The 20,184-nt window shown below is 40.0% G+C and overlaps 1 protein-coding gene across 3 annotated transcripts in view; it reads left to right on the top strand.

The window, feature by feature from the left end:
- Positions 1–3,993: 3,993 nt before the first annotated feature.
- Positions 3,994–20,184, top strand: part of TXLNB (taxilin beta) — a 56,496-nt gene continuing 40,305 nt past the window's right edge. For 2 of the 3 annotated variants that reach the window (XM_027551716.1, XM_027551714.1), the window contains exons 1-3: positions 3,994–4,132; positions 6,854–7,306; positions 17,967–18,058. In XM_027551716.1, coding sequence (XP_027407517.1) covers positions 6,868–7,306; positions 17,967–18,058 — 531 coding nt within the window. In that variant the 5' untranslated portion in view covers positions 3,994–4,132; positions 6,854–6,867. The remainder of the gene's footprint in view (positions 4,133–6,853; positions 7,307–17,966; positions 18,059–20,184) is intronic. The other variant, XM_027551717.1, reaches the window with a different exon arrangement.

Here is a 20,184-nt window from a genome sequence, read left to right as displayed (position 1 = left end):
ATCCATACATGACCACTAGAAAAACCATAGCCTTGACTAGACAGACCTTTGTTGGCAAAGTAATGTCTCTGCTATGCTATCTAGGTTGGTCATAACTTTCCAAGGAGTAAGCGTCTTTTAATTTCATGGCTGCAACCACCATCTGTAGTGATTTTGGAGCCCCCCAAAATAAAGTCTGACACTGTTTCCATTGTTTCCCCATCTATTATTTCCCATGAAGTGATGGGACCAGATGCCATGATCTTCGTTTTCTGAATGTTGAGCTTTAAGCCAACTTCTTCACTCTCCTCTTTCACCTTCATCAAGAGGCTTTTTAGTTCCTCTTCACTTTCTGCCATAAGAGTGGTGTCATCTGCATATCTGAGGTTGTTGATATTTCTCCCAGCAATCTTGATTCCAGCTTGCGCTTCTTCCAGCCCAGCGTTTACTGAATATTTTAAGCCAACTGTTGAGACCTACTGCCCAGAAAAACAGATTCCTTTCAAAAGATGGTTGTTTGTTGACAAAGCACCTGGTCATCCAAGTGTTCTGATGGAGATACACTATGAGATTAGTGTTGTTATCATGCCAGCTAACACAATTTCATTCTTTAGCCTACAGATCAAGGAATAATTTCAACTTTTAAGTCTTATCATTCAAGAAATACATTTTTAAGGCAATAGTTGCTATAGATAGTGATTCCTCTGATGGATCTGGGCAAAGTAAATTGAAAAATTTCTGGAAAGGATTCACCATTCTAGATGCATTTAAGAACATGAAGTGAAGACGTGAAGTGAAGTCGCTCAGTCATGTCCGACTCTTTGCGACCCCATGGACTGTAGCCTACCAGGCTCCTCTGTCCATGGCATTTTCCAGGTAATAGTACTGGAGTGGATTGCCATTTCCTTCTCCAGGTGATCTTCCCAACCCAAGGATCAAACCCGGGTCTCCCGCATTGTAGACAGACGCTTTACCATCTGAGCCACCAGGGAAGTCCTAAGAACATGAGAAGAGGTCAAAATATCAACATTCATGGGAGTTTGGAAGAAGTTGATTCCAGACCTCATGGATGACTTTGAGGGACTGAAGACTTCCATGGAGGAAGTAGCTGCAGAGGTGAAACAGAATTAAAAATGAAGCCTAAAGATGTGACTAAATTGCTGCAATCTCATGACAAAACCCTTAACAGACAAAGAATTTCTTCTTATGCATGAGCAAAGAAAAGTGGTCTCTTGGGATGGAATCTACTGCTGATGAAAATTCTGTGAAAACTGTTGAAATAACAGCAAATAATTTAGAATTTTATATAAATTTAGTTCATAAAACAGCAGCAGGCTTGGAAGGAAAGACTAATTTTGAAAGGAGCTCTACTGTGGGTAAGATGCTATCAAATAGGACTGCATGCTACAGAGAAATCACTTGTCAAAGGAAGAGCTAATCAATGTGGCAAACTTCACTGTTGTCTTATTTTAAGAAATTACCACAGCCAGCCATCCTTGAGCAACCACAATTCTGATAAGTCAGCAGCCAATCCTGAGGCAAGACTCTATCTCAGCAAAAATATTACAACTCACTGAAGGCTCATATGATGGCAAGCATTTTTTAGCAAAATAGTATTTTTTTAATTAAGCTATGTACATTTTTTAAGATAATGCTATTGCACACTTAATAGAGTATAGAACAATGCTAACATAATTTATATACACTAGGAAGTTATAAAGTTCATGTAACTTGATTATAGCAATATTACCTTTATTTTGGTGGTCTGGAACTGAACTGCAATATCTCCAAGGTATGCCTGTATAAGCCAATTCTGGGTCTTCTGGGTAGCTGTCATATCCATGTTAACACATGTATCTTTCATTTTGTGTCTTCAATATCATGTGCATATCTAGTTAAATCAGCTCAAAACAGCACTATTTTAATAATTGCAGGAACATGAGAAAGAGCAGTAAATGGTGTATTCGTATCAAATGAAGTCCGATTGAAATTATGGCAGGTCATATGAATGAAACTTATGTAGTAATCTGAATGGACCAAGAGTTGATGAAGTGGAGTCATTTTACAAAGCACATTGTAAAAGAATACCATGAACTCAAAAGGACCAGTATTCACATTGCAAGTAACAACTCGGGTTCAGCAAAATATTATGTGTCACATGCAAGTAATGTTGTTAGTATGAATTGTATTTATTGTTTTCGTATGGTTTTCAAAGTAATATTTTTTAAAATTCTATCATATAATAATTAAATATCAGAAGGTTATACCTATTTTTATATCAGTATATATTGGTACAAGTAATAATGCAATAACTTGTTTCAGTCATAGTGAGTTCTTTTTCTTCCTTTAATTTCAACATTAAGTTATTCTGTTAAGAGAATATGTACATTACTTATACTTGAGAAGCACTGATGAAATATTGTTTGTTATTTACCGAGAGACCGCTCTGGAATGGTTTGCTACAATCCAATATGAAGTATCACTCACTATGGCCCTCACCAAGCACTCATTAACTTCAAAGGAAGTACTTTTTTCTCACTCATTTTAATTCATCAATTTTATTATCAAATGATGCAATAGACAGCATCATTGTCTTCCTCTCTGGGATTTCTTTATCCTGACCTCCACTTACTAGGTATCCATCTATACATAATCAATGCCTCCCTTGAACTCAGAGAAAGGGGTGAGAAAGTTTGGGAGTAGGATATTTTAGTTTCCTTTTGCCGCCATAAACAAGTTACCACAAATCTAGTGGCTTATAAACAACACAAATTTCTTCTTTTACAGTTCTGAAGGTCAGAAATACAAAATGAGTTTCACTGGGCTGAAACCAGGTGTCAGCAGAATTGCATCCCTTCTGCAGGACTGTGAGAAGAATCTGCTTCCTTGTCTTTCCCAGCCTCTCGAGACTCCTCACATTCCCTGGCTTGTGTCCCTCCATCACTCTGACCTCTGCTTAGATCACCAAGTCTACTTTTCTGACCTGACCCTCTCTCATCTTTAAGGACCCTTGTGATTACATGGGAACCATCCAGTAATTGTGGATAATCTCTCTATCTCAAGATCCTTAAGTGGATCACATCTGCAAAGTCTCCTTCACCACGTAAAGCAGCATATTCACATGTTCCTGAGATTAGGGTGTGGAAGCCTTTCTAGCGGCATGATCCTGCCTAACACAGTGGGTATCGGTATGTCAGCCAGTCTCAAGAGGAGAAGCTCTGATGGAGGAATCCGATTTGGAAACGTGTGGGAACACATTCTCCAGAAACAGGAGAAAAGGGGAATGGACGTAGGTTAAGAAAAAGAACCGTTATATGCTCAATGAAGAGGAAGTTCTTTTTCTGAGGATTAAGCAACAGGTTCAGGATTTGAGAAGGGAGGAAAGACTTGGAAATGTCACTGTGGGAAATGGGAAAATCTGCAACTAAAGAAGAAAAAGCAACTGCTTCCCTGAGGCTTATTTGAATAAAGGCAGTTACCTGAGTAAGACATGGGGTTGGAGGTCATACCAATTAGCATGTACATGAAGATGCACTAAACCCACTGCCAAATGAGCCATCTAAATTTATATTCAAATTTTACAATGAAACTAAATAATGACATCAGAATTAAAGTACTTCTACTACCTCTTTCCGTTATGCCATTGTTCCTCTTTTTCCTTGATTCCTATTAGAAACTTGACACTAATTAAGCTAGCATATGAAGGAGGGGGAAAAAAAGATGAATCACAGGGCACACTGGAAATAAACCAAGAAATAAGAAAACTTGATCTCTGCCCCAAAGAACAACCATAGTGAAAAACTGCACTAGCAATGGGCATGTGTACTGAGAGTTTAAACTTTTTAAAGGACAAAACTAGGAGTCTGCTAAGATCTACCAGCCGCTTCTTTTTCCTAGGACATTTGCCCAGGAGACTGCTAGTAAAGCCTGGTGTATTTCTCTCTGGCTGTGTCACAGGATGTTCTTCCTCCCCCCACCCCCCACCACCCCCGCTCTGCTCTCCCACTGCTCGCGTGTGTACGTGTGTGTTTGGTTTCTCTCTACACTGTAAGAGCGCAGCTGCCCGCTGGGCTCCTGCTGTTGCTGCTGCTCTGACTAGCTTTTGCTGCCTCTTGCCTCTCCTTTCTCTTTCTGCTTAGCTCCTTGCATTCTGGTAAGTATGACAAACACTCCCCCCCGAGCCCTGTGAGATGTAGGGTGCGGTTTGTGGTGTTCGAAACTTGCAACTTTGAGACTGCCAGTGAACTGCTGAAGAACTTTCCATTGTTTTATTTATAAGTAAAATGTGTTGCTCAGGAAGGGATGTGTGTGTGAGTGTGGTCATCTAACGGGACTGCCAGGACAAGTGAAAAATAAAATTCTCTCTCAGAGGAGGCAAAAGATGGGCAATAAAGTTTGTAGAAGATAAAACTTAGAAATAAGTTTTTGCTGTAAAACTAATTGATAAAGAAAGAGACAATTTACAAATAACAAGAGTTTTTTTTTTTTTTTTTTTGTCCTCTTGGGATCTTGTTGAGGCTACTTTTAGAAAATGAGTTGTTCTGTGGTTTACAATGACTCAGTTATTCTGTTTTAAAGTAAATGTGGAGCATGAGTTTAAAGGAGATCATGCACTTAATATAAAAAACATCAATGATTATGGCCTCTGATGAATGAAGAATAAATCAAATACAAACAAAACATTTGTATTCAAACTAACCACACTAAAACTCCTCTGGACAGCTGATTTTAAACTCATTGCTTTGAAGTCTGGTTTACTTTAGATTTTATTTCATCCTCAGAAGCCCCCCTAATACTTTAAAACCCATGTATGGGTTTAAACCAATCAATGTTTACTGTTTTCAATTTGATTTAAAAAATATTCTCTTCTTTTAGTTCTAAAGATGAGGTGTTAAAGGCCAGGGGCTTCTTTTAGAAAAGCTTAAAATAACTACTGGCTGGACAGCAGGTGCCATGGATCTTTCTCCAAGTTCAGGGGAAGCGTAAGTTATATATAGATGAGTGCACCCAACAAGCAGGGGTCAGGATAAAGAATTCCAGTGATGAAGACAATGAAGCTGTTTACTGCATCATTTGATAAGAAAGATGGTGAATTAAAATAAATGAGAGAAAACAGTTCTTCCTTCAAAATTAGTGAGTACTTCCTTCAAAATTGGTGAGGGCCGCAGGTGGGTGGCAATGTCTGGACACTGAATTTTCTGTTCTTATTGCACTGGAGCATTTGACTTCACCTGCCCTGAGAAGGGGAGGAGGAAGCTGTATAGTGCATGGAGCAGTGTGTTTTTGTTTTCACTTTCATGCCAACAGCAAAACCTGCAGATTATTAGGACCCTGTCATAATTTCATGCTGCCAATTAGCAGCACCACCATTAATTATTATTCACAAGTAAAATGCACCACAACTTAAAGGCAGAAGCCAAACATATTGCAACTCTAGAAATGGTGACAGCCAGCCACCCTAGAAAGCCTGATTCAGCCCATCCCTCACTCCCTATTTCCAAAGGGATTACTTGGGATTATTACATTATACTTGGATTATTTCCCTGGTTCATTCCCTCCCTGCTTTTAAGACATTTCTACTTCTTAAAAATTATTGTTATCCTAGAGCTTCTTGACTGAGATGAGAAAGTCGTAATATATTGGGGTGTTTTTACCCCTAAAAGAAAGTCAGTTTTTATATTGGAACAAACGACAGAAAGACAGAATGTTTGCTCAGTTGCATCTGACTCTTTGTAATCCCATGGACTGTAGCCTGCCAGGCTTCTCAGTCCATGGGATTTCCCAGGCAAGAGTACTGGAATGGGTTGCTATTTCCTTCTCCAGGGGATCAAACCCAGATCTCCTGCATTGAGGGCAGATTCTTCACCAACTGAGCCACCAGGGAAGCCCTCATTGGAACAAAATGGTATAGAAATTCAAGGAATTTTCATTATGAGTATCACCATGTTTCCATACACGTTCATTAGTTAATCTACATCTTTCCTCATGCAGTCTTATTCTAAAAATGATGCTGGTTTGAATCTCAAAAAAGTGTTTTTTTCTGATTAATAAGTACATGTTGCTCATCTGGGAAAGGGAAAATACCAGAAAAGCAAGTATTTCCTGTATCCAGTATAATACTTGATCTATATTAATGGGCTCATGGGTTTCCCTGGTAGCTCAGATGGTAAAGAATCTGCCCCCAATGCAGCTGGGTTCAACACCTGGGTCTAAAAGATCCCCTGGAGAAGGAAGTGGCAACCCACTCCAGTATTTTTGCCTGGAGAATTCCATGGACAGAGGAGCCTCGTGGGCTACAGTCCATTGGACTACAAAGAGTCAGACACGACTGAGTGACTAACACACAATGGGCTCATACTAATCAATATGCACTAAAATAGAGTTTAGACTGTTAACTATTATGAGTGATTTTAGTAAGGTCAGTGGCTCTTATATTCAATGTTTAAACTTTAGGAGAAAAGTATCAATTTAAATTTAGACATTAAATGTAGATTAAACATTAAATTAAAGTATTTCCAATTATTGTAAATCTACATAGAATTATAGATGAGAATGGTAACACAAAATGGTTATTCTAAGCAAATGACAGATATGACCATGAAAAATAATACCTTGAATTAATCTGTTAATGTCAATAATAGGAGATACTATTGGAAATTAAAGACCAAAATCAAACATATGCTAACAGTATGACTTAATTTGGAAATGCTTCTCACTGTTCCTACCCAACTAACTGCAATATCAATGCAATATGAATGAACAGATATTCATTCTGTGTTAGAGACTGTAATCAGTAGGTACCAGTGTGGGGATAGCCTTACCATGTGCCTGTAACTGGGTTAACTACATCAACCCTGGCTGTGCTTACCACCAGATACCACTCCCAGTATGGAGAGCAATCAGCCTGGGCAGCTGTCGGGGGAGCCACCATCAACACCTGTGAGGGACAGTTCAGCACTGTCCAGTCAAAATGGCCTGGAGAAGCAAAACGATCTGGACTGCTCAACCCCACTCCCAGCACCAGAGCAGGCGGCAGGTATACAGCTGGAACGGGGACCCCACGATATCTCTGAAGAGTTGAACCGACAACTGGAAGACATCATTAACACGTACGGGTCCACTGCCGGCGCGGCAGGGAAGGAGGGGACCACCATGGTCAAGGAGCAGCCTGAGAACACAGACCCCCCTGACAATGAGGATGGAGACTGCGAGGAGGCCCCTGAAGAGGTGGAGAGAGAACCTGCAGCCACTGGAGAGCCATCCACAGCCAAAGAGCCTGCCAGCAACAAAGAGCAAAAACTGGAGAAGAAAATTCTAAAAGGATTAGGCAAGTAGTTACATTCTAATGTATGATTTTTCTTTGAATTATTCCTAAAATGGGGCACTTCACCTTTGCTAAAAGCCATACCTCATACTTGGATTTTAACACAATAGCTTCCTTCGGGATCGCCCTACATCTTCTCTTACTATACTTGTCCCCAGCCCCCTCCCCTTCAACAGAACTAAAATGAACTTTTCAGTATGTTACCCATCTACTCTCTGTCCCCTGTGTTTTCCCACTGCTCATAGAACAAAGACCAGACTTCTTAACATTGTCTTTCAGGCCTTAATATCTAACCCCAACCAGCTTTATCTCTCATCAAGTTACCCCCAAAGCCTCTTTTCTGAACACGCTGTCCTGATTAACACCATTACTGTCATCACCGCCGTCCAGTAGTTGGTCATTCTCATCTTCTCTTTCAGTTCTTTCAACAGGCCATGCTCCACTCCCCCACAGGCCCATGTCCATTCTATTTTCTCTACCTAGAAATCCCTCCCCATTTCCCAGTTCTGCCCTCTCAGCACTTAACTCATCACTTAGCTCACAACTTAAATGGCATTTTCCTAGTCTCAACCTGAAGTCTTCTCGTTTTCCATTTCAGTTGTACTATGTATCTTTCTTTCCTGACATTTACATTTGAGAGTATACATTTATTTTTGTGATTATTTGATTAATACATCTCGTCCCCACTAGCTCTTTTATCTCAAGAGCAGGGGCAATGTGTGTATGTGGACATCATTGGATGTCTAGCATCTAGAACAGTGGTTGACATGTGCTAGGTGCTCAATGAATACATGCTGAATATCTGTTGTAAGGATGAATGAGTGAGTGAGTGAATGAAAAGGAAATTGTTCAAAGCAAAGCTAGTGGAATCTAGATTTAAACAAAGTCTAAATATAGGGATGCTTTTGTATATAAAATGATTGTCACTGGATCACTTGAGTATTTCCATTACTACATATATAAAGTATTTTTTATTTTAATAAAACTTCAGAAATATATTAATTATAGAATGTTGAAAATTGCAAAGAATACTTTCACTCTAATTAGTTCACTGGTTCAGCAAATATTTACTAATGCCTAGTCTTTATGAGGTACACAAAGATAAAAAAAAAGATCTTTGGTTAAGGACTCTAAGTCTAGAGAGAAAGTAGACATGTACACTAACTGCTATGTAGGATAAGTGCTAGAACAGGCACAGGAAATTGTTAGGAGAGCATGGGATAGGGGGTTTGGTAACACCGAAAATGGCTCTACAAGAAGGGTGAGAGAGTTAATTTTTTAGCTATGAGTGAGGGCATGTTACTACACATATGAGTGTCCTCTGCCTGTCTTCCTTGGTGAAATTTCACTGAAACACTCACTACAATCACCACCTCCTATGTGATACATTCCCTGACATGCCCAGGTAGAGTCAGCATCATCTTCTGTAGTTCTCCATTAAACTTTCTGCAGCAATCATCTGTTTATATACCTGTATCCCAAGCTGGAGGGAGATTATCTATTGAGATAGTGGTCACATCTTGCTAATTTCTGGAAGCCGGTGTGGCAGAGTGAAAGATCATGGGCACTGGAGTCAGAACTGGGTTCAGACTTCAGTGAACAGGTTATGTGCAAACCCCAAAGTATGTCTGTGCTGGCATAGGACCTCACTATGAGATTTAAAACCACTGCTGGTAATGCTTTCAAGAAGGGCTAAAAGACACATTCAAACAGCTACTTTACCTACTCAGCATAAAGATTAACTCAGATAATACCAAGTTCTAAAGTGCAAGGTTGGAATCACTCTAGTGTTTGGAACTTCGGGAAAGAGAATAAAGTTGCGCTGTGTTATAGAGGTATTTTTTGTTCTCTATCCAAGGCATCTCAGAAATAAGCTTTTGCATTAGTCACTGTTAAACTTTCCATTGTTGAAAGTTAAGTCGCTCAGTCGTGTCCAACTCTTTGCGACCCCATGGACTGTAGCCCACAAGGCTCCTCTGTACATAGGATACTCCAGGCAAGAATACTGGAATGGGTTGCCATTTCCTTCTCCAGGGGATCTTCCCGACCTAGGGATCGAACCCAGGTCTCCTGCATTGCAGGCAAACACTTTAACCTCTGAGCCACCATAAAATCACATTGCAAAGGTGAATGATTTCAAGTGGTTCTAACCAGGAAAGACCTTTGGCTTTATCACTCTAAAACTACTTCTACATAGGAATTTGTGTGTGTTATAATGGGGGATAGGTATGAAGAAAGCAGGGGTAAAGTTAAAGATGACCGATTTTGGTTTCTACTCTGTCTTCCACGAGTTATTTCAAAATCTGTATTAACCTCAGGTGCTGCTGTGTTCAGTAGCTCAGTCATGTCCAACTCTGCAACCCCATGGACTGTAGCCCTGCCAGACTCCTCTGTCCATGTCATTTTCCAGGCAAGAATACTGGAGTGGGTTGCCGTTTCCTACTCCAGGGGATCTTTCTGATCCAGGCATCGAACGTGGGTCTCCTGTACTAGCAGGATTCTTTACCTGATTCTTTACTGCACAGATGCACTGGGAAGTGTATTAACCACATATTTACTTCCCTGGTGGCTCAGACAGTAAAGCGTCTGCCTACAATGTGGAAGACCAGGGTTCAATCCCTGGGTTGGGAAGATCTCCTAGAGAAGGAAATGGCAACCCACTCCAGTATTCTTGCCTAAAAACTCCCATGGATGGAGGAGCCTGGTAGGGCTACAGTCCATGGGGTCACAAAGAGTCAGACATGATTGAGTGACTTCACACTTTCCTTTACCAAATAATCAAAAAAATTTAGAGAAAGAAGAAAATTTCACAACTAATTCTGTCATTATATATAAATTAACAAAGTTCAATTGAATGTGTTTATCAGGACCGATGTTTGTGATCAGAATGCCCACATGGGTGCACGCTAATTACATGTGTATAAGCCGCTGATACTTTCAAGCTGTTCCTCTGAAGACTGTTGGTATATTCTCTAAACACTGTACTATTTCAGCTACATTATGAGTTAAACAGTATTTTTAGGCTAATTTAAATATGTAACCACCTTTTTAAACATCATTTCAATTGCCTGCAAGTGGCTTCAACAAACTGCTTGGCTCTTTATCAATTAAATGACATTATTATGTCATTTAAACAATGGTCTAGACCAATGATTTCAAACTTAACTATGCATTGGAATCAAATACAGAATTTGTCAAAAATGCCATTCCTGAGCAAAGAGATTCAGAATCGGTAGGTCTGGATTGGGGCCAAGGCACTCTGGGTAATGTTGACACAAACAGATTGTGGAAGCAATGGTTTTATGCTTCAGAAAATGCTTCCTCTACCTTTCTGGAAAAAATATAAAGTCCCAGCTGTAGTCTTCTTTTAGAAACTATTCAGAACTTTTACAGAATTTGAGTATGTCATTCAATCCATATTTAAGACATATCCTTAGTCTTTGCTTACTTATTTGATCAAAGACCAATCTTTAATTATTGTATGTTTGTCAGATAACATTTGCTTTATTGATATTTTTGAGATACTGAAATGTTCTGAATCTCTAACCCAAATTTTTCCGAAGTATATGCTTAGGGATATTTGAAATTTCAGACCAAGATAGTTTCCCAACTGCCAGAATTCTCTGACCTTTAACATACACAACAGTGAAAATCTCCAAGAGTAATGGGCATAGTTTATAATATTTCCTAAATTTATTGGACCAAAAACATCCATCTTTCACAGAACACTGATTAATATCTGGGAAATGTCTCTACAATCCAAGTACCCAGGACTTGTTTTTCCTTTACAGGCTGCATATCCTCCCACTAGTAACACACTGTACACCAGAGCAGTTGAGGGAACACTAAAATCTCTTTAGTTGGTGGAGTCACTTTCTCCTTGGCACTGAACAAAATAAAAACAGATTCCCCACTAGACAGCACTATGACCTGTCCTGTTAACGTCTAAGTATGTCCCTTCCTCCCCTCACCCCATCCTCCAGCTCACAGGTGTCTTATTCATCTCTTCTCTATCAACACTATGTGAGTGGCACAAGTACCACATAGTAAGAAGCACAAAACAATGATAAATGTAATCTCCCTTTTGATAATCAGGTTGATGACCGATTGAGTAGGGAATCATGGGTCTGAAGCATAAATCTGGGAGAAAAACAAAGCTGATCCACAGGTCTATTATGAGCTCAGAATTTATCTAGTCAATGTATCAATTTCTAGATAGGAAAATTAAAGCCTAGAGAGTTTTAAAGTCTGCCCCCAAAAGTTATTCAACTAATTGATGTGATTGTGCGATTAGTCATAAAGAAAGCAAAGTGCAGACCTAAAGTCACTAATGTTCAGGACCAAAGATAGACTAATTGGTATGTCGGTTGAGAAGCATTTAGCTGAGCTATAGTTCAGTTTAATGGGTTTCATCTTTCCAGTTACAGGGGAGTTTCAGTTCTACCTTCTGAGTAGCATCTTGACTAGGACACTGGCTTTCTAAAGTCTTTACAGCTATTGACTTACTCTGCCTTAGAACGGTCACCTTCACAGGTGGTCTATTTTATAAGATTTTAGCTTGATTTCTAGTTTCACTCTGAGAAGGAAACAAACTGTAGCTTTGAAACAAATGCTAAATTTTCTGGAAGAAATGGTAGAAGACCAGAGGAATTTAGGGGAGAAAGGAATCCACAGAGACTGAAGGGTTCATGAACAGATGCATAGGGATGCTCAAACTTAGGTCAGATCCTGAAAAGAGAAGAGGGTTTAGAGGAGTAAGTGAAGTAAGGGAAAAATAATTGTTTGGGGTAAAATGATTAGTACTTTCTTCTGACCCAAGTTGGAAATTGATATATTTATTTCTTACTGCTTTTTCCAATTTTTTCTTTTTTATTGTAAAGTTTTGTTTTATTTTGTTTTCCCTGGAAAAATCTCATTATTCAGTTCAGTTCAGTTCAGTCACTCAGCTGTGTCCAAATCTTTGCAACCCCATGGACTGCAGAATGCCAGGCTTCCCTGTCCATCACCAACTCCCAGAGATTTCTCAAACTCATGTCCATTGAGTCAGTGATGCTATCCAATCATCTCATCCTCTGTCATCCCCATCTCCTCCTGCCTTCAACCTTTCCCAGCATCAGGGTCTTTTCCAATGAGTCAGTTCTTCCTATCAGGTGGCCAAACTATTGGAGCTTCAGCTTCAGCATCAATTCCTCCAATGAATATTTAGGACAGATTTCCTTTAGGATGGACTGGTTGTATCTCCTTGCAGTCCAAGGGACTCTCAAGAGTCTTCTCCAACACCACAGTTCAAAATCATAGCTCTTCAGTGCTCAGCTGTCTTTATGGTCCAACTCTCACATCGACACATAACTACTGGAAAAACCATAGCTTTGACTAGATGGACCTTTGTTGGCAGAGTAAGGCCTCTGCTTTTTAATATGCTATCTAGGTTGATCATAGCTTTTCGTCCAGGGAGCAAGCGTCTTTTAATTTCATGGCTGCAGTCACCATCTACAGTGATTTTGGAGCCCAAGAAAATAAAGTCTATCACTGTTTTCATTGTTTCCCCATCTATCTGCCATGAAGTGATGGGACTGGATGCCATGATCTTAGTTTTCTGAATGTTGAGGTTTCTTTTTTTTTAATATTTATTTTTATTTATTTGGCTGCACAGGGTCTTAGTTGTGGCATGTGGGATCTAGTTTCCCAACCAGGGATCAAAGCCAGGGCCCCAGCACTGAGAGCTCAGAGTCTTAGCCACTGGACCACCAGGGGAGTCCCGAATGCTAAGCTCTAAGCCAGCTTTTTCACTCTCCTCTTTCACTTTCATCAAAAGGGTCTTCAGTTCCTCTTCTCTTTCTGCCATAAGGGTGGTATCATCTGCATATCTGAGGTTATTGATATCTCTCCCAGCAATCTTGATTCCAACTTGGCTTCATCCAGCCCGACATTTTGCACACTCTGCATGTAAGTTAAATAAGGAGGAAGACAATATACAGCCTTGATGTAGTCCTTTCCTGATTTGGAACCAGTCTGTTGTGCCATGTCCAGTTCTAACTCTTGCTTCTTGACCTGCATACAGATTTCCCAAGAGGCAGATCAGGTGGTCTGGTACATCCATCTCTTTAAGAATTTTCCACAGTTTCTTGTGATCCACGATCCACACAGTCAAAGGCTTTGGCATAGTCAATAAAGCAGAAGTAGATGTTTTTCTGGAACTCTCTTGCTTTTTCCATGATCCAACGGATGTTGGCAATTTGATCTCTGGTTCCTCTACCTTTTCTAAGTCCAGTTTGAACATCTGGAAGTTCACAGTTCATGTACTGTTGAAACCTGGCTTGGAGAATTTTGAGCATTACTTTGCTAGCGTGTGAGATGAGTACAATTGTGTGGTAGTTTGAACATTCTTTGGCATTGCCTTACTTTGGGATTGGAATGAAAACTGACCTTTTCCAGTCCTGTGACCACTGCTGAGTTTTCCAAATTTTCTGCCATGTTGAGTGCAGCACTTTCATAGCATCATCTTTTAGGATTTGAAATAGGTCAACTGGAATTCCATCACCTCCACAAGCTTTGTTTGTAGTGATGCTTCCTAAGGCCCACTTGACTTTGCATTCCAGAATGTCTGGCTCTAGGTGAATGATCATACTGTCGTGATTATCTGGGTCACGAAGATCTTTTTTGTATAGTTCTTCTATGTATTCATGTATGGATGTGAGAGTTGGACTGTGAAGAAGGCTGAGCATCGAAGAATTGATGCTTTTGAACTGTGGTGTTGGAGAAGACTCTTGAGAGAAGACCCCTTGGATTGCAAGGAGATCCAATCAGTCCATTCTGAAGGAGACCAGCCCTGGGATTTCTTTGGAGGGAATGATGCTAAAGCTGAACTCCAGTACTTTGGCCACCTCATGCGAAGAGTTGATTCATTGGAAAAGACTCTGATGCTGAGAGGGATTGGGGGCAGGAGGAGAAGGGGATGACAGAGGATGAGATGGCTAGATGGCATCACTGACTCGATGGACTTGAGTTTGAGTGAACTCTGGGAGTTGGTGATGGACAGGGAGGCCTGGCGTGCTGCGATTCATGGGGTCACAAAGAGTCGGACACGACTGAGCGACTGATCTGATCTGATCTGTGTATTCTTGCCACGTCTTCTTAATATCTTCTGCTTCTGTTAAGTCCATACCGTTTCTTCCTTTACTGTGCCCATCTTTGAATGAAATGTTCCCTTGGTGTCTCTAATTTTCTTGAAGAGATCTCTAGCCCTTCCCATTCTATTGTTTTCCTCTATTTGCACTGATCACTGAGGAAGACTTTCTTATCTCTTCTTGCTAATCTCATTATTAGGCTCAGTTTTTTTTCTTTTTAGGAAAGCTTTCTTTATAGTTATAGCTAAGAAACTGCTAGTAGTTTAAACACATAAAACTGATTTTTCTTCTTGTGTCTGACACTGTCACCTAATGACCCCATTTCCTAAAATTGTAATGACAGCCTTTCTTATGAGATGATTGGTCTAATCCCTCCTCCACACAATCGCACACAGCACTGTAGTCCGGCAAAAATTTAATGGACATGTAAAAACTAAGCTCTCTCATGTTACAAAGTTATGGATTATGTACATGTTTGTCTCCAATTTCTTGGATTTTTTTTTGTAGAAATCATTTTTGAAGGGTGGACTGATGCATCTGAATGTTCAACTTCTATACAAAATAATTTAGAAAGATGGTAACAATAACCCGGTGTACAAGACAGCAAAAGAGACACTGATGTATAGAACAGTCTTATGGACTCTGTGGGAGAGGGAGAGGGTGGGAAGATTTGGGAGAATGGCATTGAAACATGTAAAATATCATGTAAGAAACGAGTTGCCAGTCCAGGTTCGATGCACGATACTGGATGCTTGGGGCTAGTGCACTGGGACGACCCAGAGGGATGGTATGGGGAGGGAGGTGGGAGGAGGGTTCAGGATGGGGAACACATGTATACCTGTGGCGGATTCATTTTGATATTTGGCAAAACTAATACAATTATGTAAAGTTTAAAAATAAAATAAAATTAGAAAAAAAATAAAATAAAATAAAATAAAAGAATATGAGAGCAGAAAAAGACCTCAGCAAGTGTGTCAATTTAAAAAAAACAAAAAACAAAAAACTGTTCTCATTGTTAGAAAAACTAAAGGGAGAGAAGATACTGAACACAGAAAAAGAGATCCTCACTCACTGGCCTCACTCAAGTGTTTCTATCTTTCCCAAAAGAAACATGATATGGTTTTCTGGTTGATACTCACATTGAGAGCTATGCTAAGCATACATTAAAGGTCACAGGTGTCTTTCCTCCAGTTGATCACAAAGTTGTTTTCTGGACAGTGTTTATTTGATTTACAAGATATTCGTGTGCACAGGTTGGCTCTGTTTAGTTCCATTATTACCAAGATTCACTAAACACTTGCCATGGACCAAACACTATAAGAGGTTCCAGGCCAGACATGATCAACAGTACAGTCTCCTGCCTTTAATGGGTGATCCTCTAACCCAGGACAGCAGTCATCACATGAGCGCCTTCCACAAACTGAAGACCAGGGTGAAGGGATGGCCAGACCAACACAAGCCATCCCTGCTACTACAGAAATCTCTCAAAGCCAGGCCTGGTTGGGGTGGGACAGCAGAGTTTATCAGTTTAAAGGTAATGTTATGCCATAGGCCATAATTGGGTTGCTGGCCGGGCACCACTCACCCCCACCCTCTCCCCCGTCTCAGATCATGTCTCTAATCTGAACTGACTCACTGGGCAAAGATAGATGAAACCAGCTGTTAGGCATGAGGTCATTTTTTTCTTTTTTCAAAAGAAGCTTCTTTTTATTTCTCTAGGTTTCCCTGGCATCAAAATTCCACATGGGAGTGGAGTGATTTGGAACAAGTAGACAAACCCTGGATCCAAGCCTTGGCTCTGCCAGTGCTAATTACATAACTTTGGGCTTCTCTGGGCTTTCTATTCTTAATCTATAAAATTAACCAGTTGTCTGGGTGCTCTTTGAAGTTCCTTCTAAACCTAAAATTCTTTGATGCCATTAGAGTTACCAGATTTAGCAAGTGTGAAAATACAAGCCACCCAAGGAACATTAAATTTCAGAGACACCATTGTTTTTTAGTATAAGAGTGTCCCATGTCCTATATTTCACCTGGAAACCCTAATTCCATGATATATTTGCCTCTCCAAGATGAAAATAAAAATTCCAGCAAAGGAGAAACGCTTGTTCTTGTGGGAGAGGTTGTCAAAATTGTTAACATTCTCAAGCAGATTTATATCAGGAAATGTAGGCTCCACTGGGTGGCTTGACCTCTCTATTCAGATAGACAGGGCAGGTATAACAGGTAGGTGAGGATGGGGAAGCTGCCCCACCTTGACCCAACTGTTGGCAAAGACAGTGCAATGGTACATGTGTGTGAGCCTCAGGGTCCAGCTCTTGCCTGCAACCCTCAACCCTGTGGATACTGAAAGATCTACAGGTATCCCTGTGGATACCAAAGATCCAGTCATCTCAGGAAGGCTATCTGGGAGGTTGAGCTCAAAAGACAAAAAGGAAGAACAATGGGGAAAGAAAAGAAAGAATCAAAGGCTCACTATCAAATAATCATAAACTGATGAGTTTTTAAACATAACACAAACTCCAACTGGGAACAGAAAATGAAACTGCCACCAGAGATTAAGGTCTAGGTGGGAGAAGGGAAGACCCGGGGAGGCTAAACTTGTAACCAAAGAGACACAAAAAGGCCTGGGGAAAAGTGTCTTGGGTCCATTTTCTCTATATATTGACTTTATTCTCTGATAGGAAATACGATCAGAGTCATTCCCACAAAAACTGCATGAAATGGGCTCACACACAGAAACAAGACAATTGGTTTCCGTCCCCAAAAAAGAAAGAGGCACTAAAGGAACAAAACCAAAAACATGGGCAGACTAAACTATCAAGTTTCTCTGCTTTGGGCTGGAATTTTTTTACAGCTCCAGGTATTAATGCCAGCTGCTTTATAGTAGTCAGATATAGGCTGGTTTGCTTCTTCTTCTTCTTTTTTTTTTTAACAATTAACATGGGGAAGTGGATGATTTACTCTTCCATAAAGTCTGTGGTTTTTTAGTCTTCTGAATATTTTCAGAATGTTCACAATTCCCTGGAATATTTAGAGTATAAGGGGAAGTAACTAAGAACGAATTCTTAGGATGGAAATTTAGGGACTACTCTTATAGTCAACATTTATTGAAAATCTACCATGAGCCTGACACTGTACCACACATTTTTATAAACTTCTCAATTAATCACTTATTTTGCAAAGTAGGTGTCATTCCTTTTCAAAGGGAAAAAAAAAATTTACATCTGCATCTCAGACAGGTTAAGTGACTTGCCCAAGGCTGGATAGCAAGCAGCTAACAAGTAGATGTGGGTTCAATCCCTGGGTTGGGAAGATCCCATGAAGAAGGGCATAGCAACTCATTCTGCTATTCTTGCCTTAAGAACCCCATGGATAGAGGAGCCTTGGAAGTCTATAGTCCATAGGGTCACAAAGAGTCGACATGACCAAAGCAACTTAGCGCAAGTAGACCACCTGAGATTCCAGCCCTTATCATCTGACTTCAAGTTCAACTCTTAATTTTTAAAATGTCTTTATGGTTTTTGTTTTCTTTTAAGGCAAAGAAGCCAACCTGCTAATGCAAAATCTGAACAAGTTGCAAACTCCTGAGGAAAAGTTTGATTTTTTATTCAAGAAATATGCTGAATTGGTAAGTTCATTGATTAGCCCTTTTGCCAGAAAGATTTAAGCTCTGGTTAGAGCTGAGAAAAGGAGGTTGTTAGCTTTTCAGGTACCTCATTATAGACTATAGCTGGTTACCTCAGGCAAGTCAAAATCAGACTTCACAAAGGCAGAGTTTTTAAAAAGGAAAGAAAGAAACAGAAAAACTGAGGAATAAAAGCAAAAGGAAGAAAGAGAACAGAGTTGGAATCACTCCACCTTCAATTATGTGCATAATTTGAGAGATGGAACAGCAAATTAGAGATAATTAAAAGTTGTGAAAATTTTAAAGTTCTTTTTGGCTTTTCAATGAAACAGAAGTACACTAGAAATAAAAAGTAAACTTTCAACTGGTTCTTAAGCACAGGTTTTTTAAGGGAATGGTCTTCTCAAATAAGGCAGAGGTTGACTTAATTCCACCCCTCAGTTTGTGAAACATTCTCATTTATTCCTGATGAATGCATCCATTCATTCATTCATTCATTCATTTATTCTCCATGATCTACATTCTTCTCCTGTCCCACACAATAGCAAAGCACTTGACATGGATTTTGTTTCCAGTTATAGATCCTCCACATGCAGTCTCCCTCTCAACAAATTAGGGCCCGTGGCAGGAAGAGAAGCCACTCCCAGACTTCAGAGAACTCGTGAAGTAGATGGTCTCCTCACCAGTACTCTTACAATAGTCCACTTGGAAGAAAGAAAAGGGCTCAGCAAAGCCAGCACCACTAGTTTCAGTGAGGCCTCGCAAAAACTGACTAAAGGAGTTGCACCTGAGGTCCATGCACCAGCCCTGAGGTGTAGAAGACCCACTGTGGAGATGTGGCGTCCTCTCAAGTGAGGCTGGGCAATACGCCACCTCATTCTCATTTCTTCTTCTTTTCCTCATTTTTTTTCACTTACTTATTTCTTTCAGAGAAGCAGTGACAGCCCCCTACCCAACAAAACAGTTCCTCCTGGCAGTAGGTCAGACTGCCCCTGAAGGCAGATTTACCTCATATCAAAAAAGCTTGAGTCAGGGCCTCTCACTTGCATAGGCACCTGTGAAGCCCTGAAGATGATTCTTTTTTTTTAATCTTCTTTTTTTAAAGAAGGTCTCCAAAACTGAGACCCACAAACCACTCAGGTCACTGGTTGCATCTTATCCCTGTTGATGAAGTAGAGTTTATGAGTGGCTTGTTTACCTTCTTTTTCACTCTGATTTTAGTCCTGTGATCCCTGTGTAGTCTTTGCTTTCTCCCTTGTACATTCATGTACACCATTATGCTGAACTGTCATAAAACAGACCCAAAGAAGGGGCTTTCCAGGTGGCGCTACTGGTAAAGAACCCATCTGCCAATGCAGGAGACATAAGAGACTCAGGTTCAATCCTTGGGTCAGCAAGGTCCTCTTGAACAGGGCACACCAATCCACTCCAGTATTCTTGCCTGGAGAATCCAATGGACAGAAGAGCTTGGCAAGCTACAGTCCATAGGGTCACAAAGAGTCAGACACAACTGAAGAGACTTAGCACAGCACATCACAGCACAGCCTCAAAGAAATTCTGAAACCCTGAATGACTAGTGACTGTTTAACTCTGCCAACAATGCTTTTAAATTATTTTTAATCACATAAACCACATCACAATGATATAAGGAAAATGCTGAATACATAAGTAAAGATATCTCTAATCCTACAGTCTAAAACATGAACACTGACTTAACTGTCTTCCTTTTCAGTTCTACTATACAAAGATACCTTTTGCATAGCTACCATCATTAGGTGCATAGAATTTAATACATTTTTTTGGCTCATGTGACAATCATTTTCACATGTGTTCTTCATAATTATATTTTGTCAAAGCTATGAAATTTTCCATTAATTGACTTTATTCTACTGGTTCTCTAGTTTGGGGACATTTATATTCTTTCCACTGTTTGTTTTACCAAATATTGGTGCAGTGAACATCGTCATGCATGAGATTTGTTTCTTCTCTTTTATGATCCCAGGGAAAAGTTCCAGAATTGGGATTACTAAATCAAGCAGTATAAATGTTTTTAATGGCCATATTGTTTTCCAAAAGAATGGTATAAATTTCTAAAGCAAGTATTAGTGTATCAATTTTATTGCAACTTG

The sequence above is a fragment of the Bos indicus x Bos taurus genome, chromosome 9 (genome assembly GCF_003369695.1).
Source record: "Bos indicus x Bos taurus breed Angus x Brahman F1 hybrid chromosome 9, Bos_hybrid_MaternalHap_v2.0, whole genome shotgun sequence".
In the NCBI taxonomy this organism is placed as follows: domain Eukaryota; kingdom Metazoa; phylum Chordata; class Mammalia; order Artiodactyla; family Bovidae; genus Bos; species Bos indicus x Bos taurus.
The sequence above is the reverse complement of the archived record's forward strand: the minus strand, read 5'-3'. Positions and strand labels throughout refer to the sequence as shown.